This window comes from Hylobates moloch, unplaced genomic scaffold (genome assembly GCF_009828535.3).
Source record: "Hylobates moloch isolate HMO894 unplaced genomic scaffold, HMol_V3 SCAFFOLD_12, whole genome shotgun sequence".
NCBI classification, from domain to species: Eukaryota; Metazoa; Chordata; class Mammalia; order Primates; family Hylobatidae; genus Hylobates; species Hylobates moloch.
Window position 1 is genome coordinate 80,192,755 of NW_026652287.1, and position 26,278 is coordinate 80,219,032.

Genomic DNA, 26,278 nt, shown 5'->3' on the forward strand with positions numbered 1-26,278 from the left:
CTTTTGTAGCAGAAAGGGAACTGTTTATTGCTTGTATTATATAGTTGTCTCAGACTTCTTATGAACTTAATATCACTTCACAAGCTGGTGGCTGGTTTACTTTTTGCCAAAGTTCCTTTGTCAGGGTGGAATGAAATATAAAAGCTGTCAATTACATTTTGACAGTAATAATTACATGTAGCAACAGTCATAAATTCCGTGTTTTGTGGCTCTGAATCTTATCTTTCATCTAAACTCTCTTGTATTGTAGCTATTTAAAGAAGTCTATTTTGCTTATTTTCATGTAGGCTACCATTTAATGTATCGAGTTCATAATGTAGTTAGTTGAAAAAGGACTTGGGATTTTTGTTACTGTTCTCTTTGCCATTGTTCATTCTCCTTTTCTAACATTTTTCCTACTATGAGCCTTGATGGAAGAGGAGCAGAGAGAAGACATACACCAAAGCTCACTCTACCTATAAAATAATAACAACCCTGAGGCTTCCTCTTACAAATTCTACTATTTTTTTCTTTCTTTATTTTTTGAGACAGGGTCTTGCTCTGTTGCCAGGCTGGAGTGCAGTGATGTGACCTCAGTTAACTGCAACCTCGACCTCCTGGGCTCAGATGATCCTTCCACCTCAGCCTCCGTGGTAGCTGGGACTACAGGAGCATGCTACCATGCCCAGCTAATTGTTTTGTAATTTTTTTTTTTTTTTGTAGAGGCAGAGTTTCATCATGTTGTCCAAGCTAATCTTAAACTTCTGAGCTGAAGTGCACTCTCCCAAAGTGCTGGGACTACAGATGTGAGCCACTGTGCCCGGTCAAGTTCTAGCAGGCAAAACCACTTAACAGTTTTTAAATACATGTATTTCAAAACAGAAAAATGGTCATAAAAATGTCAAGTAATACAGGCTTGAACTTTTCAACTTTATTCTATGAAAATGACTGTGATGCTTTTGAATAAAAACTTTAAAGATACTGTATGAAACTTGAGATGAAAAGTTCAGAGTTACTACATTTTAATTAAGTACATAAAAATACCAAAGTTTGTATCAGAACTACATAATTTTCACATGACTTTACGTTGCTGCTTACTAACCTTTTTTACCAAGTTCTAGTAGTGTTAGAAATAACTATTATAAAATGTTCATTTTATTGAACTGTAAAATTTAACTTTGGTTTATGCTTGAGATTTTTCCACATGGCTGTTATTTTTGGAATTTTTTTTTCTTTGATATGGAGTTTTACTCTTGTTGCCCAGGCTAGAGTGCAATGGCAGGGTCTCTGCTCACCGCAAGCTCCACCTCCCGGGTTCAAGAGATTCTCCTGCCTCAGCTTCCTAAGTAGCTGGGATTACAGGTATGTGCTACCACTCCCGGCTATTTTGTTTTGTATTTTTAGTAGAGATGGGGTATCCATGTTGGTCAGGCTGGTCTCAAACTCCCGACCTCAGGTGATCTGCCTGCCTCAGCCTCCCAAAGTGCTGGGATTACAGGCCTGAGCCACCACGCCCAGCCCTGACTTTTGGAAATTTTTAAGTCGAGCAAAAAGTCTAACAGTTACTAGATTAGGAAAAATAATCCCGAAGTATGATTTATAGATTTTTCATGTTACAGGTTTAGTTATATGGGAAACTGTGAAGACAAGAGAAACTATTGTAAAATAAGGAGCGGACTTAGTAATGCATATTGGTTATGTACATTTCAACTCTTTCCAGAAAGAGTCAATAAACATTCTGCATAAACTAATTCCCTTAATTAAAAATATTTTGTTGGGGAAAAGTATTGTCTTCTAAACAGATTTCAACCTTAGCCTTTTAATTTACTTTGTAGTCACATATTCTTAAGAATCTAAAATATTTTATAGTTTTGCTTGTGATTGAGTAAATATATATTTTTGAACTAATATTTGGAATGTAATTATACATAAGTTAATTATGCTAGATTTATATGATTGTCTAATTAGTTCAAGAGTAAGAGACTAGTAACCTTTCAATAAATAATATTAAACACATACTCTACTTCAATTAATTAAATCTATTCATTAAAAATTCAAAATGAAAGTGAATGTGTGTGTATGTGTGTGTGCTGGAGGGGGGACAGTGACATAACTACTTTATAATTTTAGTGAAATTTGTTTGTATTTTCATGCTTAAGCCTTTTCCTTTATAGAGAAACGTCTGTTGGCTCATGGAGTTAGCTGTAATTTCAGCAATGGAAAGGAATTACGGTCATCTAGAGCAAAAGTAAATGATTATTGGATTTGGAACACAAACAGGAAACTGTTTATATAATGAATGTTGGACCATGTAACATTAGTTAGGATGTCAAGAATACTTAATAGAAAAGACTCAGAAGTCATTGCAGGAGAGTTGTCTGAGTACAACAGGATGTTAACAACTGCTGTGCCTTTTTGTTTCATAAAGTACTTCTGTGTGGTTAGACATTCCTTACTACTGCACATGGGTCTGTTAAATGACTTTGATAATAGTGCGGTTAACTCAATGGGATCTGCTGTAGAAATGTGCATCCACTATATAGGCATGGTTTTCACTAACGTGTGGGGCTCAGATCTATAAAGTTCATTATGACATATTAGAGCTCTTTTCTCATGCCAACGTAAGCAGTCAATCCCTGTTAAAGAAGAGTGCCCCTACTGCTGAAATAATAAGTCTGTTGTTTAATTGGGTATTTGTCACAGAGGATGGAAAAACAGGATGTGAAGGGAAGGTTTTCAGGGCTGGGCGAGTTACTTTATTTTCTTTTTAAAGTCAAGTATAGAATATTATCTTTTTTTAAAAAATTGCTACTTTTGTTGCAGAATGTTTAACAGAAATATCTTTGGGCCCATAAACATGTCAACTTAAACTATACTGTAATGGGACTTGAAAACAGACGCACATAGTTTTAGTGTACTTTTTAATTCCTAAAGAAAACTTTTAATTCTTAAAGAACATGTAGACATTCTAGGAAAGATTGACAGGGTTTTATTTCACCGTTTTTCAAAGGACAGTAATTATTTTATGAATAAACTTCTAAAATGCAAAGATTAGATCAACTATTAGGAATAATGGTTATCTCTTGTGGCTTCAGGAGATATCAAGAGATATTTATTTTTATTTTAATGCTGCTGTCTTGAGAAGGTAAAAAGTTTGATATAGGCTAAAAAGGCCTATGATGTGCAGGTGTGGGTGTAACTAATACGGGCTCAGGTAAGAAGCTGCCATGCATCACTAATGAGAGACTCAGCCAAAGGGTTGCCTGCAAGTTCTAAAGCTTCAGATGCTGTATGTAGTTGGAAAGCCTGGAATTCCTTTTTGAATTACTTTATTACATAGCTGTATTTATTAGAATTTGAGTACCCTACAAATATGCATACTTCTAAGATGCCATCATAATAAAGATCATCAATTTGGTTATATTTCAGGGAGAAAGGCTACACTGAAATGACCATTGTAAGAAAACTCAATTTGATGATACCTTGGAGTGTATTCTTGCTTCATGTACTGCTGTTTTCATTACAAGGTAAGAACTCAGATTAAATTTTTATGTTAATTTATTGTATTTTTGTTTCTCTTACAATTTATACAAATAGTTTTCCCTTATAAAGCACTTTGAAGTCATTAGAATGAATTGTACTAAATGATACTCAGATCACCTTTTAAAAAATTCTTAATAATGTAGATAATTTGGACCTTTTGGTTTTCATTTTTTGAGTCTTTGCAAAATGGCTAGTTAAAAATCATGCTTTTATTATGATATGCAATTGTACTAGAGCCTTTTAGTTTTCATTTCTTGAATCTTTTTTAAATGACTGGTTAAAAATCATGCTTTTATCATGATATGCAATTGTGTTAGAAAAAGCTCTAATTCTAACTTTTTTCTTCTAAAAGATGATTTAAAATAATTTTCTATTTGCAATTTAAACATTTGAAATTTTATAATAAACTAAGAGCAATTGAGTACTTAAACTTTCTTCATGCCATCAACCCAAAGAATAGTAAAAAAATGTTTAAAAATGACTAACATCTGGGGCTAAAAGTTGATTTTAATTATTTTTATGGTAATTTTATTAATAAAGTTTCTTGCTATTTGATAGTTTTTTTATTATGGAAAGATTATAAACATACACAAAATTAAAATGACATAACACACCTTCATGTGCCTTCACCCGGGTTCCATAACTATCAGCCTTTTGTGGAACTAGTTTTACCCTGTTACACATTTTTTCTTGGAGTATTTTAAATTCATGAAATACATATTATATATTTTTAATAGATAAGCACTTTATCACACCTAACAAAATGGGGAAAGGATTTATTTATTTTTAGTTGTTGATTTTTAATCCCTGTAAACGTCTGTATGCTTTGGAGCTTGTAGGGGAAATTGGAGAAATTGCTTAAGTACAAAAGACTACAGAGGTCAAAGGTGCTATTTTCCAATTCCAGTTGTGACTGAAACCTCAAGGAGAACGATGTCACGGCATCTTGAGAGCTGAGGAGACTTTGCAGATAACTGGTCCAACACCATCATTTTATGGTGTGCTTGGTATTTTGTTTAAGCTTGGCATATGCTAAGTGGTAGGACTAGAACTAAAACTTGGATCTCTGATTCCAAGGCTAGTGCCTGTTCAATTGCATGGTGTCTCTGTGTAAATCCAGGTACACTGCTCTTTCTTTTTAGCTTATCAGTCATTCAGTGTCTCACAAGAAATTTGCTGGTCAAATCCCTCTAAAAAATGCAAAAATAACAGCAAACTTCAATCAGAATTTTAGAATTTAGGTTAAAATGTTCTTTTAAACAACTAGAACATGTAGCCAATATATTTGGATACTTTTTTTTATTCTTATATATTTGTCTCTGGCAGAATATATTTGTGCATCATCTATATTGATGGGAACATCAAAGTGAGTATTTCTTGTTCTTCGTGTCCTCTAAAACATAAAGTTAATGGGAATGAGCAAACCTCAGCAAGCGACTATATCTGCTTTTGAAAAAAATAAGTGAAATGTCATGAAATATACTTTAAAAAACATTTCTACGGATGAAAAATGATCTAGCATTCATTTCCTTATTTATGAAAATATTTCCTTTTAATTACAAAATATTTCTTTTCATTTTAATTATAAGAGGAGTCTTTGGTGACTGTCAGTACTAAAAAGATATTACTTTCATTTCAAAGGTTTGTAAAAAAAGTTATATTCCATAATATTATCCTTTACATTATTATTAATATACATTATTGGTAACAAATGTATTATGTTCATTTTTAGCAGAGTAACAGTTTTTAATGATAAAAATAAAAAATTGTTTTAGCAGTAAATAATGAAAATTATTTTTTGGACTAAACTGATCTGCTTAATGAAAAGCAGAATTCTATTCACCATTTGATTTTTTAAAAATAAAATGTTTATTGATAAATACAACACAAAAACAGAAAACATTATAAAGCAAATATATGCCTTCGTGAATTATTAGCCATTTAATTTTGATAAATTGCAATTTGATGTTTTTACTTACATTAATGTTAACTTGCCCTTTATGACATAGCACAGGAGAGAATTAAGTACTATGTTTGAACAAAGGGAAGGTACAAATACGGACCTCACTAGACTTGCAAAGTCATGTGGACAAAATATTGCAAGGGTTGGTGCTACAATGTTACACTATTTTGTTTATTTTTCCATCTCAAAGTTCCTTCCTAAAATTCAGTTTACATCAAAGACTGGAGAAATTTGGGGACACTCCTGAATTTTGTAAAATGAGACAGCACCACCACCCAAATCTAACCCCTCCAGAAAGGGGAGGGAGGGCATTTTAAATGTTAAACCAAGAAAGACCTCTTTGATAAAGTGATGGAAATCAGGAGGAAAACATCAGCTCTCTCTTGGGAAAGGCTTGTTCAGGTTGCCTAGGGGCCTTTGACTATACAAGTACCTTTTGTTTTCTTCCAGAAACGGGTTTAATGAAAATCGACAGAAAAGAGCTCTTTTAGCAGCACAGGTAGGTTATGCTTCAGGTGGAAAGAGGCAGAGAAATAATCCATTCTGTTTTGGACTCTGCTGTCACTTCAACAATGAGACCTTTGTGGAGGGGAATAAAATGCTAAGAACAAGATAGGAAGGAGGGGGAAGAAGCAAAGGAACCTCTATTGCTTTTCTACGACCATCGAATTCATGCTCAGGTCACATCGACTTGTTTGGAATAAAATACATTTTTTTTTTTTTTTGCTATTCAGCTCAGTTACCTACTAATAGGCTTGAGGCATTTAATCCCATACACTTGCCAGAAAATTAGAAGTAGTTTAAAAATTAAGCACAGTATCAGTTAGGACCATGACAACAATATAATGTACATGGAAAAAGGGGCCGAAATAGGTGTAAATAATGTGAGTTAAATACTGTAAAAGGGCATCAGATATGTCCTGATGTCCTGACATAAAGTTTTTATAATGTCTGATAAATCCAAATTGTGGGTGTCTCTGAATAGGTAACATTTTTTTTGGAGGGGCAGCGTAGCACTGCATTTGAGGAGACCTTCTTGCCCGGGTGCCTTTATATGAAGGATATTGGATAATTGCGATTTCTTCAAACTGGTTGGAATGCTCAAATGGATGGGTTTAAAAATATTTCTCTATGAAAGATGGATGGTAAAATACAGAATCCTAACTTAGTAAAGGCATTTCTTTGAAAAGGAGTATGATTTGAGTATTTATGTAGCAAACAGCTTAAATATTCAAGGAAGCCTTTGTTAAATGTTGAATTGCAAATAGTTTTTATTAGCATTTTGTGATAGATGTCTGAATTTGTGTATTTTTTTATACTGTTAATTGAAGATAATTGGTAGTTAAATAGAAGACAGATCTGATATGCTGTCGTGTGTGGTTAGAAGACAGAACTGATTTATTCTTATCAAGAGTAGAGATCTTTTTTTTGTACCAGTGTTACTGGAAAGGGGTCCTGACCCAGATCCCAAGAGAGGGTTCTTGGTTCTAATGCAAGAAAGAATTTGGGGCAAGTCCACAGAGTAAAGTGAAAGCAAATTTATTAAGAAGGTAAAGGAATGAAAGAATGGCTACTCCGTAGGCAGAGCAGCAGCATAAGCTGCTTGACTGAGTATACTTGTAATTATTTCTGATCATATGCTAAACAAGAGCTCAATTATTCATGACTTTTCCAGGAAAGGGACAGGAATTTCCCAGAAATAAGAGTTCCTCTTCCTTTTAGACTATATAGGGTAACTTCTAGATGTTGCCAGGGCATTTGTAAACTGTCATGGCGTTGGTGGGAGTGTCTTTTAGCATGTTAATGCATTATAACTAGAGTATAATGAGCAGTGAGGACAACCAGAGGTTACTTTCATTGCCATCTTGGTTTTGGCAGGATTGGGCCTGTTTCTTTATTGCAGGGTCTTTATGACCTGTATCTTGTGATACCAGTCCTCCTGACCTCTTATCTCATCCTGTGGCGAAGAATGCCTAACCTCTTGGGAATGCAGCCCAGCAGATCTCAGACTCATTTTACCCAGCCCCTATTCAAGGTGGAATCACTCTGGTTGGAGCACCTCTGACACCAGAATAGGCAAAGGATTGTCTATGGAATAGAAATACATTTTATTTTTCTTAAAAAGAGTGTTTTGTGTACTGATATACTTAAGTGTCAAATTGGGGTTATACTGTTGTCCATTTAGATGTTTTCAGATTTACATACTTTACTCCCTTTTAGTGAGAATGAAGAGCAGGAGACTTGTACTTCTACTTCCTAAGGCTAGAAAACATGTGTCAAAATCATTTATTATCTGAACAATTTTTAAAAGAAGAGGTTTCAACAGCGGGCAATGAGGTCATAATCTTGCACTGCACTGTTTAGAATGGGAATTTCTTGTGTTACAAGGCCATTCTTATCCATAGATTCACTCTTCTGCTCTAGGAAAACAGAGCACCATTGGGTAGATAAGTGCGCAAATAAGGACTCAGAAATATGTTGGCAATGAGGTGAGCAAGAAAGGGTAGATGCAGACTTCTGTAAATAGTGTATTTGTGCGCTGCAGTGATTTCCCATCTAAAGACTGTATTTCCCTGGGCCTCTCTCCATCCTGTGGAGATGTAATCAGGAAGGAGGAAGGATGGGCTTTTATCAGTCATGTGAACACATGCACCTACTGCCTGGGACTTTTTTGCATTTGCATTACATTCCAAAAGTTTCTTTCCTAAAAGCAGGCCCTAAGACATAGACTTAGGTGCAGGTCATTTATTTGGGAAGTGTACAAATAAAGGAGAAAGGAAAATGATGTGAAGAAGGGAGAAAATAGAATCTGGGGTGCATTAATGAGGGGCTTTCTGCTGTAGGCAGCTGGAGCTCAGTCGTATTGGAGACTTTCTGAAGAACCATGTAGAATGTGTCCTAGAATAATTTCTAGGTTGAGGGAAGCCTCAGGAGAGCCTAAAGTCTCCAGGAAGACACTTTCTATAGTCTTTTCTGCTTGGACTCTGCCCTCAGGCAAAGACAGAAAGAAGCTAGTGCTGAAGTTGGAGGCATTCAATGTGCACAGAAATCCGGATGAATTCCAAAGTGAATTCAGAGGTGGGCTGAGAGGATGTGGGGAGAGGCATCAACAAAGTCTGCTGCAGTCTTGGCTCTAAACACCCTTGGGAGACAGATTCCCATTTGAACCATGTCTCTTTTTTCAGTTCACTTGGTATTTGTTGATGACATACCAAGGACAGTGCTAGAGATATAAACAAGAATAGCAGTGCCTATTATCTAGAAACTCCATCTGTCATGGAGGTAGGCTTATGAAGAAGTCATTTCTGTGCAACTGGTTCATTGAATCCAAGACAACCTCGATCATTTGCCATTATTTATATGACATAAAAAATAAATATGCTCCAATTATAAATGTAAGATGCCATTCTGAGTTCAAATATGTCAATAAATAAATAAAATCTGCATGTCACACCTTAGGCTTGGTGAAATGTATTATGATGTATGGGATGCTCGATAAATAGGATGTTGTAGCCAGAGAGGTGGTGTGCCAGGGAGTCATTCTAATTTCCATAAAGGAGATGTGGATTGAGTTAGGTTAAAGGATATGGAGCAAAAAACAAATTATATATTTTTATCTCGTTCTGGTGTTATCCAGTGTTTTCAGTTTTTGCCTAATAATAAAAACAGGTAGCATGTTTACAAGTCTTCTTTTTTTTTTTTTGAGACAGGGTTTCGCTCTTCTTACCCAGGCTGGAGTGCAATGGCCTGATCTCGGCTCACTGCAACCTCCACCTCCTGGGTTCAAGCTATTCTGCTGCCTGAGCCTCCTGAGTGCTGGGATTACAGGCAACACCACCAACCCTGGCTAATTTTCTGTGTTTTTAGTATAGATGGGGTTTCACCATGTTGGTCAGGCTGGTCTTGAACTCCTGACCTCAGGAGATCCACCCACCTCGGCCTCCCAAAGTTCTGGGAGTATAGGCGTGAACCACTGTGCCCAGCCTGCATGTTTACAACTCTTATTATGTGCCTGGCACTATTCTTGGTGCGTCACTCACATCATTTCACTGAATCCTCACAATTCTGTGAGGCAGGTACTTTTATAGACTGGGAAACTGAGGCTGGGCGGGTTGAATAATTTGTTCAAGGCGATAGGCCCTATGAGGTAGAGTAGAAGTCATTATACACTTTTAGTGAATATCAGAGATGATTGGCTTCCATTAAAGAGATAGACATAAATCATTTTGGAGCCAAAGGAAGAAGGTTTTGGTGTCCAGTAATATCCGGGGCTGTGTTAGATTTAGGTAGCCAGAAGCAATGTGGCTGAAGAGAGAATAAGACTTGCTCTCTTGAGGGAATTGAGGTCATGGACTGTTGTTTCATCTAATTTAGTTTGAAGGCAGAGGCAAGAACAAAAAGGGGAGATTGAACAGTGAGGATAAGGCCTGGGAGTATTGAGAAGAGGAGACAACTTGAAACCATTGTGTGGGGCAAACGGTTTAGAAAGAAATCTTCAAATAGTGAGTGAGTGTGTCTTTTATGTAGCATGGGCTGACATGATGGCACGTGCCTGCAGTCCCAGCTACTCAGGAGGCCGAGGCAGGAGGATTGCTTGAGTCCAGGAGTTAAGCCCAGCCCAGGAAACACAGCAAGACCCATCTCTTAAAAAAAAAACAAAATGATATAGCACGGGTAGATTTTCCTATTAAAGAAAAAAGTACTGAGATGGAAAATGTCAAAATAAAACTTCACATAAGGGAGACTAGAATCTGCTGAGAAACAACTTTGTTCCTGAAGTCACATGGCTCATTTTCCCATCCTTCTTATCTTCCCCCTTCTTCAGTTTTTCTAATATCATCTGCTACTTAATTTGACAATTATTTGGCAAGTTTTGGGTGTGTTTATTGTGGTGAAATATAAGCGCTATTGGAGAGAATATTGCCCCAGCACATACATTCAATTGGTATGGAGTTGGAATAATAATCCACAATTGATTAGTTTTAGTAAGCCACAACTATTTGCTACCTAGCCATATAGATCTTTTAAAAACCTTAAAATTTCATCTGGATTGCTTAGATTCATTGACATAAATCTCTTTATTGCTAATTTTCTGTGTGAGGCACTATGTATGTAAGCTTCACGTACATGGCTTTAATTCGTTATCCGAACTATACAACGAGGGAAGTGCCATTATTGTTCCCTTTTTATAGATGAGTAAACAGAGGCACTAAGAGGTTAGGAAACTTGCCTAAGGGTAAGTAATTACGGGGTCAGGATTCTAATCCAGCTCCGTTTGATTCAAAATTCATGCATTTACCACTACTCTGAACTACCTTGGACTCTGTAAAAAGATACATTTAAATGTTCTATGAACTTTAAAGTGTCAGTCAGCTCTTTGGAGCCTGAAGGTGACACACTGGCACCGAAATAGCAGATGCTTCTGTGGATGTTTTTTTTACCAATTGGTTTTCAGGCAGGCAGGACATCACCGTCTGTTGGTCTGTCAGCCCCATGCATTTTTTTTTTTTTTTTTTCAAAACCTATCTGCACCTGGAAGTGTCAGAGAATTGCTATTTCTGTAGGCAAAGCAGTCAATTATTCCAAAGGTTAGACTCCAACCAGACTCCTTTCATGAGGTTCTGAGGTGGGTGGAGGGATCGGGGGCTGGGAGAAGAGTGGATGATGGGAAGGGGAGGGAGGATGGGAAGTGAGAACAGAACAGAGAGCAGACAAAGTAAATGACTTCTCAAAGTCATGTAAGAGGCAAAACCAAGACTTGAATGAGGTCTTCTAACCACAAGCTCAGAGGAACCCTTTCTGCCTCATGGAGATGATAAGCCTCAATAACCCTAGAAAATATGAAGTCGGCCGGGCGCAGTGGCTCACGCTTGTAATCCCAGCACTTTGGGAGGCCGAGGCGGGCGAATCACGAGGTCAGGAGATGGAGACCACAGTGAAACTCCGTCTCTACTAAAAAAATACAAAAAATTAGCCGGGCGTGGTGGCGGGCGCCTGTAGTCCCAGCTACTCGGAGAGGCTGAGGCAGGAGAATGGCGTGAACCCGGGAGGCGGAGCTTGCAGTGAGCCGAGATCGCGCCACTGCACTCCAGCCTGGGCGACAGAGCAAGACTCCGTCTCAAAAAAAAAAATGAAGTCAGCACTTTATCATTTCTGTATTTGTAGCTATTTTCTAGAGTTGCCAATTTGCATGTTTGGCTTGAATTAAATAATTTAACTGTCTTGCATTCTCATTTCTTTCTTTCAAAGTTTGAAGCTACTTCTCCGAGATACTTTTTCCATGATGCTATTAATTGGGGTGAGAGCAAAATAAAAGGTCAGTGTTTATACTTAGATTTTCATATTTGCTTTCTTAGAAAATCCCTTTGGGGGATATACTGAATCAAGTATTTATTGTTTCCATATACCACATGAGGGAAAGTGAGCCAGGATGGTAGTAATATTTAGTAATAATTTAAGTTCACTTCTTAGAGAAATTTGAATTGTTTCTGAGAATAACCAGGGCCAAACATTTAGACAAACCTGATAACTGCATGACCAGGGAAGATGTGACCAGATGTCAGAAACTATTTTTTTGTGAATCAGTTACTTGCTCTTTGATCACTATTTTTTGTTACCAATTCCCCATTTCCATTAAGCAGAATGCTGATGGTAGTTTGAAATTTAATTTGAGTGGTAACTATGAAATAGAAACTATCATTGTTGTGTTTAAAATAACAATGATCCTCACTAGTTTTCATTTGATATTTGTTTTCAAGAGAATAAGCAGGACTGTAAATACGTTTTTAAAGGCAATACATTTGTTTATCGAAATATTTAACATCTCTTCATCAGAAAAATGCAAGACTGTGATCTAAGATAAACTGTAAATATAGATGTGCTCCTAGTGGAAAAAGCTGCATTTAAGTTTATGAAAAACATCATTTTTTTTTTTTTTTTTTTTTTGAGACGGAGTCTCGCTCTGTCGCCCAGGCTGGAGTGCAGTGGCGCGATCTCGGCTCACTGCAAGCTCCGCCTCCCGGGTTCACGCCATTCTCCTGCCTCAGCCTCTCCGAGTAGCTGGGACTACAGGCGCCTGCCACCACGCCCGGCTAATTTTTTGTATTTTTAGTAGAGACGGGGTTTCACCGTGGTCTCGATCTCCTGACCTCGTGATTCGCCCGCCTCGGCCTCCCAAAGTGCTGGGATTACAAGCGTGAGCCACCGCGCCCGGCCACATCATTTTTTTTTTTACCCGTATTTATGGACTAAGTTAAAACAGCATATTTTTTCCTCACTTAAGATATACTTGGAGATTTGTGCATTTTTAAAAGTAAAGAGACATTTTAGATCAATGGATCTTAAGGTGGAGAGGAATCATAAGGGTTTTCAAATTCTTGCCTTCGGCAGAACTGTGGTCAAATGATCAATTATATAACTATCTTCTGGGAATTAAGATGTTCTCTAGTTCTACTCATGTGTTAAATTCTTCCTGCTTGAGTTTTGCCAGTTGCCTCTTGTCCTCTCCTTATTAGAGGAAATTTTTTCACTGAATTCATTTGCATTTTTAAAACTCACTCAGGAGATGATGGTAAAATTAGGGTTAGAGCTCACAGTTACTTGCTTCCTCTTTTTAACATAATTTATCGGGACAATTTTATAATTTTTCTTTCCATGAAAGAAAGAATATTTTTGGTGACAGCAGTGACTTTGGCTTCTGCTTCATCAAAATTTAAGCATAGATTTCTTTTTTTTTTCTTTTTCTTTTCTTTTTTTTTTTTTTTGAGACAGAGTGTTGCCCTGTCACCCAGGCTGTAGTGTAGTGGCATGATCTCGGCTCACTGCAACTTCTGCCTCCTGGGTTCAAGCGATTCTCCTGCCTCAGCCTCCTGAGTAGCAGGGATTACAGGTGTCTGCCACCATGCCTGGCAGCATAGGTTTCAAAGAATATGTCATTTGTAATTGAGCCTGAGGATTCATATACAAACCTCAAATGAAATGTTTAATCATTCTCTTCAAAAGCAGGAGTCTCCCTTTGAGTTTTATGCATTGCCTGATCCCTCAAGTTAATGATAGACCCGATTCTTTTTGTTGTTGTTAAGACAGAGTCTAGCTCTGTTACCCAGCCTGGAGTGCAATGGTGCGATTTCGGCTCACTGCAACCTCCACTGCCCGGGTTCAAGCGATTCTCCTGCCTCAGCCTCCCACGTAGCTGGGACTACAAGCATGCACCACCACACCCAGCTAATTTTTGTGTTTTTAGTAGAGATGGGGTTTCACCATGTTGGCCAGGCTGGTCTCGAACTCCTGACCTCAAACGATCTGCCTGCCTTGGCTTCCCAGAGTGCTGAGATTACAGGCGTGAGAGACCCTATTCTTTAATACAGTGTTTGCTCCTGGAAGAGGAGCTGATGGGATGTGTAGCCAGCGCCAGACTCTGTCAACGGAATCATCTGCAGCTTGTGTATTTCTGGTTCTCATCATCTGGGACAGAGATTCCTTACATGGGAACTTGACCTTTGAATTGCTTGAAAGGGGCTAACCTTTGCTCTCAGGGTAGTCTGAGATGTGAAAGCCTGCCTTTCTTGCTTCACAGCACACATAATAAATTGAACTAGATAGAGACTCGTTGGGTTTAGTTCTTTTAGCTTAGCAAGGCAAGAAGCTGAGAGTTCTCTTTAAGTTAATAGTGATTACAATTTGTCCATGCTATATCTTGACATATTATGCTTAAGAGAACAAATGGATGCCAGAATAACTTTTTGTTTGTTTGTTTTGCCCCTCAGGTTCTTGTCCATATGAATGCCTTAATGGAGCTTTCTGTTCTAAGACTGGAACATGTGACTGTCAAATATTTCAGGCTCTTGGGACAAGATGCCAGATCAGTAAGTTTCAGAGATGCTTATGAGATAATTATGAGATACCAAGGAGAAAATTAAGACACAATTTGCTATAATAATGTTCATCCATTGGGAGTTGTATATTAATTAGAGAGCCCACAATTCATTCTCAGTAATTTGATGTAATTTAGAAACAATGTAAAACAAAGTAGATAGGGCCACTTTCCCTTCTCATTGAGCTCTCTTATTCCTTCAAGTATTTTTTCTACTTTCTATAGTAATAGCCTATTATTATTATCATCATCATTATTTTGAGACGGAGTCTCACTCTGTCACTTAGGCTGGAGTGCAATGGCACGATCTTGGCTCACTGCAATCTCTGCCTCCCGGGCTCAAGCAATTCTCCCACCTCAGCCTCCCTAGTAGCTGGGACTACAGGCACCCACCATCATTTCCGGCTAATTTTGGTATTTTTGTGGAGATGGGGTTTCACCATATTGGCCAGGGTGGTCTTGAACTCCTGACCTCAGGTGTCCTCCCATCTTGACCTCCCAAAGTGCTAGGATTACAGGCATGAGCCACTGTGCCTGGCCAGTAATAGCCTATTAAAACCAGGTTCTCATTCATCTCTCTTTTGCTTTATAAAACAGATTTATTATTTGGAGCCAGTCATTCTTTTGGACCTTTAATTAACTGGACATTTTGTATGTAAAAAAATAGTATTGAGACTTCTTCAAGGGCAAGGGCTTTTTTTTTTTTTTTTTTTTTTTTTAAATAAACCTTTTATCCACGGTGTCTAAAGTAGGATTCTATGTCAATAATAATCAATAAATATTTATTTGTTTAATCGATATTTACTGGCATCTAGATTCCAGGCTAGGCATTGGGGATACAACGGTGAATAATACAAACATGTTCCTGTCCTCTTGGAGGCTGCAGTCTAGAGAAGGTGATACACAACAGATACACAATAATTAAACTTGTGACAGGTGCGGTAAAGTACAAGTTGCTATGAAAAAGTGAAGCAGAGGTGGGGCATACTGTCAGGGAAGACTGCCTGAATAATGAATAATTCTGTGTTTTTTCCTGAAAAGGCCACAGTTGTCCAAGGCTAATAAATTTAGGTGGGAATCACAAAAATACAAGATGTAAAGAGTCACCCTTACCTTTATGCCCCCCCTCAGAGTGTATCAAAATGTTTTACACGTATTGAGTGCTCAGTGAGTGTTACTGGTTTTCATATTATTCTAAAGAGAAGAATTTAAAAAACAAAAATTGAAGATTATCTACAAGGGTAAGAAAAAAAGGTAGGCATGACAATAGGAGATACAGTTATATGATTTAAGATAAATATTGCTTGAAATTTGGCCAGTTTGAGGTCATGAATTGTTAAATTCCAGCATACCTTTTTTTTGTTTCAGAGACAGAGTCTTAACACTCACCCAGGCTGGAGTACAGTGGCGCAATGTTGGCTCACTGTAACCTCCGCCTCCTGGGTTCAAGCGATTCTTGTGTCTCAGCCTCCTGGGTAGCTGGGATTACAGATGCGTGCCACCCCACCATGCTGGCTAATTTTTTGTATTTTAGTAGAGATGGAGTTTTACCATGTTACCCAGGCTGGTCTTGAACTCTTGAGCTCAGGCAACCTGCTCACCTTGGCCTACCAAAGTGCTAGGATTACAGGTACAAGCCACCACTCCAGCCAAATTCCAGCACAATTTGAATGACTAATGCTCCCCACATCCAGGTCCCAGACACATAAATATGATTTTTTTTTGTCAGTAGTTATTTTTCTCTGTGGATACAATAAAAAAGATGTTTTTGAAAGACTGGAACACTCTAATGCTGCATATGCTAATCTTTAGGACACTCAGTGGTGACATTTCTCTCTTTTCTGAGCCATCTTACTTGCTTTATTACTATCACCTTTTACTGAATTATTTTCCATACTCCTTTTTTTCTTCTAGAATCTTTCTTTGAAAACAAAAGTTAAGAAACTTTCTAACATAAATCTTTGCTTCACAACTACTTGGAGACCCTGTTTTTCTTCAGGGGAGTTTGATAGTTTTGGGAGCAACTGGTAATTTTATGTTAGTTGTTTCTTCCTGTGATGTAGACCAAGGAAGGAAATTTGAATGAAAATTAGAATCATTTACCATGACTGACTGAACATTGCTAGAAATGTGTAATTTATTTTGTCTACAAAATATTATCCTGTTTCTTTTCAGTCCCAAACATGGGCAACGGCAGAGATGGGATTTGTAAAACCTGGGGACAGTATCATTTTGAAACATTTGATGGCATCTACTATTACTTCCCAGGAAACTGTTCTTATATTTTTGCAAAGGACTGTGGTGATTTGGAGCCTCGGTACACTGTATGGGTAGGTGATTGTAGGACAAGATTAACTTAAAAATATTATTTCTGGAAAAGTATGTATTTTAAAAGTACTGGGCAAATGATGCAAAATATATACTAATCGTACAATGAATACTTATTTTGAAGAGGGTCTAGGTTCTGTTACCAGCCATATTACTCACACCTCCTTTCTTCCTGATACTTCCAGTGAGATATGTCTAGCTGGTTTAGTTTTTTGAAGTGACACCCTCAGTATGAACCAGAGGCTACCGTTTATAAAATGGAGTATATTGAGTTACATAAGCACAGGCTATGGGATGTGAAGACTGACAGCTAATTGCTAGGTAGTTTGATACTATATGACTGAGCTCAGAGAATTAATTCTTAGTTGCAGAATTCTTGATTCAAATGAATTCTTAGGAGACCTCTCGAAAATATAAGCTGCAGAGTGGCTCTAGTTGAATAAGGATGTCAGGGACCTCTTTCTTTGCCTACCATCTTCTGAATTTCTAGGTATTTCAGTCACTACTAGGAAACTGCTATGTTGTTTGATTTAAAAGCTACAACTCTCCATAGCCAAAACATATTTGAATCTCTGTTATGCTTTCCCTTTATACTTATATTGGGGCTGCCTACATTCTCCTCCCTTCTAAGGTGATGCAAATATTAAAAGTAGGCCCTGAAACTTTTTTTTTTCATAGGTTTTTGGGGGAACAGGTGGTGTTTGGTTACACGAATAAGTTCGTTAGTGGTGATTTCTGAGATTTTAGTGCACTATCACCTGAGCAGTGTACATTGTACCCAATGTGTAGTCTTTTATCCCTCATCACCTCCCAGCCTTTCCCCTTGGTCCCCAAAGTCCATTGTATAATTCTTATCCCTTTGCATTCTCATAGCTTAGTTCCCACTTATGAGTGAGAACATATGATGTTTGGTTTTCTATTCCTGAGTTACTTCACTTAGGCTAATGCTTTCCAATTCCACCCAGGTTGCTGCAAATGCCATTATTTTGTTCCTTTTTATGGCTGAGTAGTATTCCATGGCGTGTGTGTGTGTGTGTATATGTGTATATATGGTATATATGTATATATATCATATTTTCTTTATTCATTGATTGATGGGCATTTGGGCTGGTTCCATATTTTTGCAATTGTGAATTGTGTTGCTATAAACATATGTGTGCAAGTATCTTTTTTGTATAATGACTTCTTTTCTTCTGGGGAGATACCCAGGAGTAGGATTGCTGGATCAAATGGTAGATCTACTTTTAGTTCTTTAAGGAATCTCTATACTCTTTCTCATAGTAGTTGTACTAGTTTACATTATCAACAACAGTGTAAAAGTGTTCCCTTTTCACCACATCCACACCAACATCTATTATTTTTTGATGTTTAAATTATGGTAATTCTTGTAGGAATAAAGTGGTATCGCATTGTGGTTTTCATTTGTTTTTCTCTGATAATTAGTGATGTTGATCATTTTTTCATGTTTGTTGGCCATTTGTATACCTTCTTTTGAGAATTGTCTATTCATGTCCTTAGCTCACTTTTTGATGGAATTTTTTGTTTTTTTCTTGCTAATTTGTTTGAGTTCCTTGTAGATTCTGTATATTAGTCCATTGTCGGATGTATAGATTGCAAAGATTTTCTTCCACTCTGTGACTTGTCTGTTTACTCTGTTGATTATTTCTTTTGCTGCATAAAAGCCTTTTAGTTTAATTAAGTCTTGTCTGTCTATATTTGTTTCTGTTGTGTTTGCTTTTGGGTTCTTGGTCATGAATGCTTTGCCTAAGCCAATGTCTAGAAAGCTTTTCCAATGTTATATTCTAGAATTTTTATGGTTTCACATCTAGATTTAAGTATTTGATCCATTTTGAGTTGATTTTTATATAAGGTGAGAGATGAGGATCCAGTTTCATTCTTCTCCATGTGGCTAGCCAATTATCCCAGCACCATTTGTTGAATAGGGTGTCCTTTCCCCACTTCATGTTTTCGTTTGCTTTGTCAAAAATCAGTTGGCTGTAAGCATCTGGCTTTATTTCTGGGTTCTCTGTTGTTCTATATGACTGTTTTAATACCAGTACCATGCTGTTTTGGTGACTATGGCCTTATACTATAGTTTGAAGTTGGGTAATGTAATGCCTCGAGCTTTGTTCTTTTTGCTTAGTCTTGCTTTGGCTATGTGGGCTCTTTTTTGGTTCCATATGAATTTTATGTTTGTTTTTTCTAGTTCTGTGAAGAATGATGGTGGTATTTTCATGGGAATTGCACTGAATTTGTAGATTGCTTTTGGCAGTATGGTCATTTTCACAATATTGATTCTACTCATCAATGAGCATGGGATGTGTTTCTATTTGTTTGTGTTGTCTATGATTTCTTTCAGCAGTGTTTTGTAGTTTTCCTTGTAGAGGTCTTTCACCTCCTTGATTAAATATATTCTTAAGTATTTTAATGGTTTTTGCAGCTATTGTAAAAGGGGTTGAGTTCTTGATTTGATTCTCAGCTTGGCCACTGTTGGTGTATAGTAGGGCTACTGATTTGTGTAGATTAATTTTGTATCCTGAAACTTTTAGACCCTGAAACTTTTTAAGGCTACAAATCTTTGTGACCCAGAAAAGAAGCACAACTGGGTGACTATGGTCAATAATATCTTAATTGTACATTTTTAAATAACTTAAAAAGTGTAATTGGATTGTTTGTAACACAAAGGATAAATGTTTGAGGGGATTCATATGTCTTTCTCCATGATGTGATTATGTAACATTGCATGCCTATATGAAAACATCTCCTGTACCCCATATATATATATATGTATATACACCTATGATGTAACCACAAAAATCAAAAATAAAAAAACTAAACAAAATAACAAATGTATTTAAAGTAAAAAAAAGAAATGAGATATATTGAAAGTTCACTTATGGGGCATAAGAATAAAAATTTAGAGGTCTCTTTAGATAGGGAAGTTGGTGAAATGCATCTTCTGTGCTTGCAGTTCTCCTGTTCTCAGTTCTCTCATTGTCCACTACTCCCTCACCTCTCACTTGTTTTCTCACTTGAATAACCTTTGACCTTCTCTTTAAAATGTTCTTGTTCAGTGTCCCACTCTTTTGAGGACTGAGGTGTCAGCAAGATAACCTGTCCTTTGTTAGTAGCACACAATGCTGAACTATGTCTCTGGAGTTCTCTGGAGTTAGTAGATATTGTTTCTACTTGGCCTTGTTTTCAGTAGTAAAATTTGCTTTCAAATAAATACATCAATTTACTTGAAATGTCACTTTCCCCTTGATTATAAAAGCAGTTCATTTCTTTTGTAGAAAATTTGGAAAATTCGGAGAAGTCTGAAAAATGTTAAAATTATCACTTAAGGGTTACCATTGTTTAACAGCTTCATCTATTTCCTTCTCAACATTTTCCTCTGAATTTTATACATATTTATAAAATTTAAATTATGGTTTTCTGTCCTACACTTCCAATTAATATTATGTCTTCAACTTCATTCAATGTCAAATATTCTTGATACATCCAAATACAGTTAGATGTATTTTTTCCAACTTCTGTAATACTCAAATAATTTAATGATGTCCTATATTGGAAATTTAGATTTTTTAAAAATAGAATTTCAAAGGATATATTGATAAACATTATTATACAGATATCCTTATCTATACCCCCGACTATTTTTTCTGTCTTTAAATTCTATTTTATTTTTATGAAAATAATATATGTGTATGGTGAAAGATTTCATCCCAGAATATATGGCGAAAAATAGCCTCTGCCTTCCTTCATCCTCCACCCTAGCAGACGTCTGGCTCACAAGAGGCAATTACTTCAACTAATTTAGCTGTTTCTTCTGGTTTTTATCTTACACATCAAAATATGCCATTATCTCTTTATTTTTCAAAGTTAGGCCTTATTCCTTCACTTCCTTTCATGGAAAATGAGAAATTATCTTAATTATGCCACCCTTCCTGCTCCTAACACACACACACACACATACACACACACACACAGGCACACACACACTTCACTCCTCCTAATAGAGTTATGTCACCATTTTTGGTTAAATAATTTATATTTTTTATATTATTGTCACAATGTAAATATTGTTTAGAGCTGATCCCAATAGGTTATGATGATTTTATGTCTCTACTTGTATATTTTTCTAGAGTAAACAGTTATCCCATTTTTTCTTTGCTGCATTCTCTTTCCTCCAGTCACTAATATTTTTCCTAACTCTCTACCTCTATAAAACTCTTCAATATGGTCAGATGCATTAAGCAAGTTATCAGCTTCTCTTTTCCCTCATGAGACAACCCTTCCTCAGTTTTTCCTTCCCATCTTTCAATCCAGACTAGTTGCTTTTGAAGTCTGCTGTACATCTATCACTTGGGATTTCTTTTCATCATCCTACTGGAGAATTTTATTCTTCTCTCTCAACAGTTTTCCTCTTTCTTGGTTCCCACCAATGTCTAGTGGTCCTTTAACTTTGTTCATACTAGAGAGATAGGTTCTGAAAAGCTTACTGGATGCTCTGAATATGTGGCCAGTGTTTGTAGTGGTGATTAAGCAAGGACCCATTTCCTCTTTGTTTACTCACTTATTTTAATTGACTAAGTTGGTTCCTGGAAGGGGAAGATACTTTCCTGGAAAGTGTGCATGGGAAGAGAATTTTTGAAGCCTTGATTTTAACTTAAAAATCACTTTCAGAATTTTAAATTTCAATTCACTCTGATTTCCGATCATTTTACATATAACCTTACTCAACCTCCAGAAATTTTTAGATCTTTTAATTCCCGGAGTTCTGAGATTTTGTAATTATGTGAATTTCCTTTCCCATTTTTTTTTGTGCTGGGCACTTGATGGACTTTTATATCGGAGCTCATATATTGGAGCTCTGGGGTGGAGTGATCCCTTAATTTTCTCATTGATTCTTGCCTATTTTCCACTTTTTCCTTTTTTGTTCGACATTTTGGGATATTTCTGTCCAAATCTTAGATGTTTATCTTCCCACCTTTCTACTTCAGTTATACATTTCTCCTTTTATATTGTCAGTATTCAATTATTTGTTTTTATTCTTTGAATTTCATTTTTAGCAACATTTTATTCTCAGGTCAAGGACGGCATATATCATTTTTCTCTCAGAAGATACTAACTGTATTTTTAAAGTTTTGGGGTTTTTCTAAATTGTTTTTTATTTCTTTGATTCCTTTTCTTTTGTTTATTTGATGTCTTTCATGTCGCAGACTTTCATCAAATGACTAATGATTCATAAATATTTGTTCACATTTGAGAATAAGGCTCTAAAAGCGAATTGGAAACTCTGGAGATATGCATGGGGGCTTATTGGACTAGTGTGAGAATGAGCAAGGATCTGCTTGTTTCATTAGATAAGCCCCCAAATATTAGTATCTATATGTCTTTTTTTCCATTTTGTTTCCCGAAAGAAGGATCCTCCAATGTCTAGTCTGGGGTCAGATGCTTGGATTCCTGGATCCTGAGAACATTTTAGGCCTACTCTTCCCTCAGGCTTTTGTACTTACTATTTCCTTTGCCTAGAATGGTATTCCAGATATCCCATATGGCTTTCTCTCTCTCACGCTCCATCTTTACTAGAATTTCATCTTTCCAGCAAGGCCTTCCTTGACCACTCACTCTGAAATTGCCCCCAGACCTTGACACATGCCCTATCCCCTTTCCCTGCTTAATATTTCTCCTTAATATCATCTAACATAGTATATATTTTAGCTTCACATAGCTATATTTTCTATTAGCTGTTTTCCTCTAATAGAATACAAGTTTCATGAGGGCAGATAGTTTTGTCCGCTTTGTTGACTGCTCTATGCCCAGAACCTAGAACAGTGCCTGGTACATAATAAATGATCAATACAATTTTCTGATTAAGCATAAAACTAATATACATTAAATTACTACAATATTAAAACTATATTATTGAAGCTGGGCGTGGTGACTCACACCTGTAATCCCAGCACTTTGGGAGGCTGAGGTGGTTGGATCACTTGAGGTCAGGAGTTTGAGACCAGCCTGGCTAACATAGTGAAACTCCATCTCTACCAAAAAAATACAAAAATTAGCCGGTTTGGTGGTACACATCTATAGCCCCAGCTACTCGGGAGGCTGAGGCACGAGAATCACTTGAACCTAGGAGGCAGAGGTTTCAGGGAGCTGCAATCACACCACTGCACTCCAGCCTGGGTGACAGAGAGAGACTCTAAAAAAACGAACAAACAAACAAACAAAAACAAACAAATAAAAAAAACCCAAAACCAAACCAAACAAAAACCCCCTGTATTATTGATAATTTTAAAAATCACTTTTAGGCTTAGAAAGTTCTTTTCCACCTCTGTAGTTGTAATCTCTGTTTTCTTTCAGTTATATCATGGTTTAGACATTTATACTTTACTTTTTGGACCTTTTGAAATTGATTTTGGTATAGGGTAAAAGAATCTAAGATTCCTCTTCTCTTTTCTTCCTTTCTTCTTTTTTTTCCTTGAATTCTTTTTTTTAAACTAATTTTCCTATTAATTTTTTGAAAAATAATCTCTCTCTTCCCTAATGTGTCTGGCAATAAATAAAAATAAAATCAATTTTATTTTTAGTGAGTTCATGGTCACTTTTCAACCTTTAAATATTGCTTTGTGTAGTGCTCCATTCGAAGCTCTGTTTTATGATTCTCTAATAGGTAAAAAATACAGACGTAAAAATGACAAATGTGCTTCTTTGTGGCACTCTAGAGCTTTACTATTAGAACTAATTTCTCCCAAAGCATACCATGTACCTTGATGATATTAACATCCAGCAGGTGAAGATTCAAATCGTTCAAAAATATGCTGATTAACTTGTATTTTAGGAAGTTAATTTTGTTGCCCAATTTCTGAGGTAAATATTTATTTTCTCTCAGAAGTCCCAAATGTTGTTATAACATTGTAAAGTGTCGTGGGACTAATGAAACTATATGATTGTAAACATACATTGTGGTTTTAGTAACTCAAATTTGTTGTTTGTTCCTATGCTTTCTTTTTGTTTTTCTCCCTTTAAGGTTCATAACAGCCCTAAATGCCTTGGTTCGGTGTATTCTTGTTATCGGTCAATCAGCTTGTTCTTTTCAAACCAAGAGGAAATTCGAATTTATGGTCATGAAATAAAAAAGAATGGAATCAGGTAGGATATGGAAAACAGTAAAATGTCAGTAACACCACAAATTAATAGAATTTCCAAACATCTCATGCTGGAAGTGAACTGTGGAGAGTAGGAAGAGAGGATTTCTTCAACAATACTCTTAAAGGTATAACATACATACATCAAAACTTCAGTAGGCTCTGAGGCCAACCAGGTGGTCAAGAGTACAGTAAGTTTACCCTTCCTAATGCTTGTGTGCAGAATATAAATATAATATGTTTACATGGGTGGAGATGAGAGTCTCTCTTTTTCTGAGAGATTCAAGAGATACCTTAAGAGTTCAACTCTTGATTCTTTTTGCCCTCTTTCTTAAATATTTTCTTCTTTCTTTGAAGCAGAAACTTAAAAATCTATTTTCTTTTATTTGGAAAGGATTCTGGAAGTTTTTTCCAGTTTGTGTGAATGGGTTTTGGGTGTCACTTAAGATTTTCCACGGAAGTTCTGACAGACTGAGAGCCAACAACTGCCTGGCCTCGAATAGATCAGAGAGAAGCCCACTTCCAGTTTCCTATCTGCCAAAAATATGACATGAGAATTTTGGGGCAGGGGATGTTTTCGTATTTGGCCAAAGGTTTTTTTTTTTTTTTTTTTTACGTTTTAACCTAGAAATACTGCGGAATAATCTACCTTCCAATCTAAATAATGATAGAGAGACTCAATTTTTAATATTTCCTGGCTGGATTATGCCAGAACAAGTAAATTATGGGCTACAACAATTCTATTCATTCAGAATTCACTAACAAGTGTTTGAACCATACGAATTCTTTCCAGTGCAATGGCCTTATCAACCCGTGTTGCTTTTTCTGGGTTTAGATTCCTCAAAAGGCAGCAGGTGGTAGCAGAAAGGGCAGTGGACAGAGCACCAGGGGAGCCTTGAAACAGCCAGACAACCCAGAGCAGCTTCTCCCCTTGTCTGAGGCTTATTTTCTTGGTCAGTTGGGTTCTGTGCTTCTCATTTTCTCATAAAAGAAAGTTCAGGCATTTGAGTAAGAAGATAATGAAGTTACACGTGTGTTTCCTAGAGCTGAATTTAAATAGTCATTTAGGATTCTCTGTATGGAATTTTGGGTAATACAAGGGGCATTTAAAAATTATTATGTTTTGTAGAACAGACTTGCCATTCAGATTGATTTTCAAGAATATTATTTCTTTATTAAAGCAGGAACATAATATTTAATTTTAACTCAGAGACAGCATTTCTATGAGGATTTCAGATTATGTGATAGAAAAGGGTGGTCTTCTTATTATTAAGCAATATTGCTTACACAAATGCTGTTTCTGGCTTGGGGCCTAACTCATAGCAAATGCTACAGAAATATTTGCCATAATAAAATCAAATGTGTGGCTCTGTGCATGAAGCTTTAATTCTCTGGATTTCAATTCTTTCACCTGTGAAATAAGGGGTTTTAGTACAAATGAATCCCTGAATCCTTTTCAGCATTCGGTTCTGCATTCATTTAGGTTTACATTTGAATGTTTCCCGCCTAGGTTGCATACTTTTCTTTGACCTATTGAATATTGTCTAGTTTAAACTATTATCTCCTGTCTCCACTAGCATCCTTCTATGTTATAAACTTCAGGATAATCACAGTTATCCACTTTTATTTTCAAAAACTGAGTATTTAATTAAATTTACTGTTAAAGAGACCAAATGACCAAGTGTCAAATGACCAAACAAAAAATATGCATAATAGTACAACTATACTTCCATAAGATTAGCATTCCATTACTCTGAAATATATTTATAAACATGATTCACTTCTTTTAAGTATAGTTTTTATAAACTTAGAAACTTAAAACAAGTGGTATTTCTTTAATGTTATTTCATATTAACTTTTACTATGAATTCCTCATATTTATAATTTTTAATAAGAATGTATTATGGCCGTAGTTAGCTAGAGTCTTTTTTATCTATTCTCCAATTTAAACATTTAGTTATTTTTCTAGTTTTGTAAATAATTTTCTGTAAATAAGTATCTGCAAAAAATTTTTTGTGCAAATGGCTACAGATATTTTGAATTGTTTCTTTGGGGATTATCCTTTTGTTAATTAGTATGCTCAGTTTTGTAGTTTTTGGTCCATTAAGCCATGCTCTTCCTGGAAAGGAACTCACTAATTTGCAATTTTTGAGAGAAACATATGAATATACCTATTAACTACCCATATTATTCACATTATGGTATATAATTTTTATTTGACATGGCTACCTTTTTTTAAAAAATATATATATATTTTGAAATGGAGTCTCACTCTGTTGCCCAGGCTGGAGTGCAGTGACGTGATTTTAGCTCACCACAACCTCTGCCTCCCAGGTTCAAGTGATTCTCCTGCCTCAGCCTCACAAATAGCTGGGACTACAGGCACACGCCACCACGCCCAGCTAATTTTTTTTTTTTTTTGAAGTAGAGATGGGGTTT

General features: G+C 36.4%; 1 protein-coding gene across 2 annotated transcripts in view; it reads left to right on the top strand.

Annotated features, from left to right (window-relative positions):
- OTOGL (otogelin like) overlaps positions 1-26,278 on the top strand; it is a 269,944-nt gene that overhangs the window by 98,032 nt on the left and 145,634 nt on the right. For both annotated transcript variants that reach the window (XM_032171665.1, XM_032761833.1), the window contains 7 exons: positions 3,409-3,506; positions 4,849-4,888; positions 5,936-5,984; positions 11,735-11,801; positions 14,251-14,349; positions 16,533-16,687; positions 23,722-23,843. In XM_032171665.1, coding sequence (XP_032027556.1) covers positions 3,409-3,506; positions 4,849-4,888; positions 5,936-5,984; positions 11,735-11,801; positions 14,251-14,349; positions 16,533-16,687; positions 23,722-23,843 — 630 coding nt within the window. The remainder of the gene's footprint in view (positions 1-3,408; positions 3,507-4,848; positions 4,889-5,935; positions 5,985-11,734; positions 11,802-14,250; positions 14,350-16,532; positions 16,688-23,721; positions 23,844-26,278) is intronic.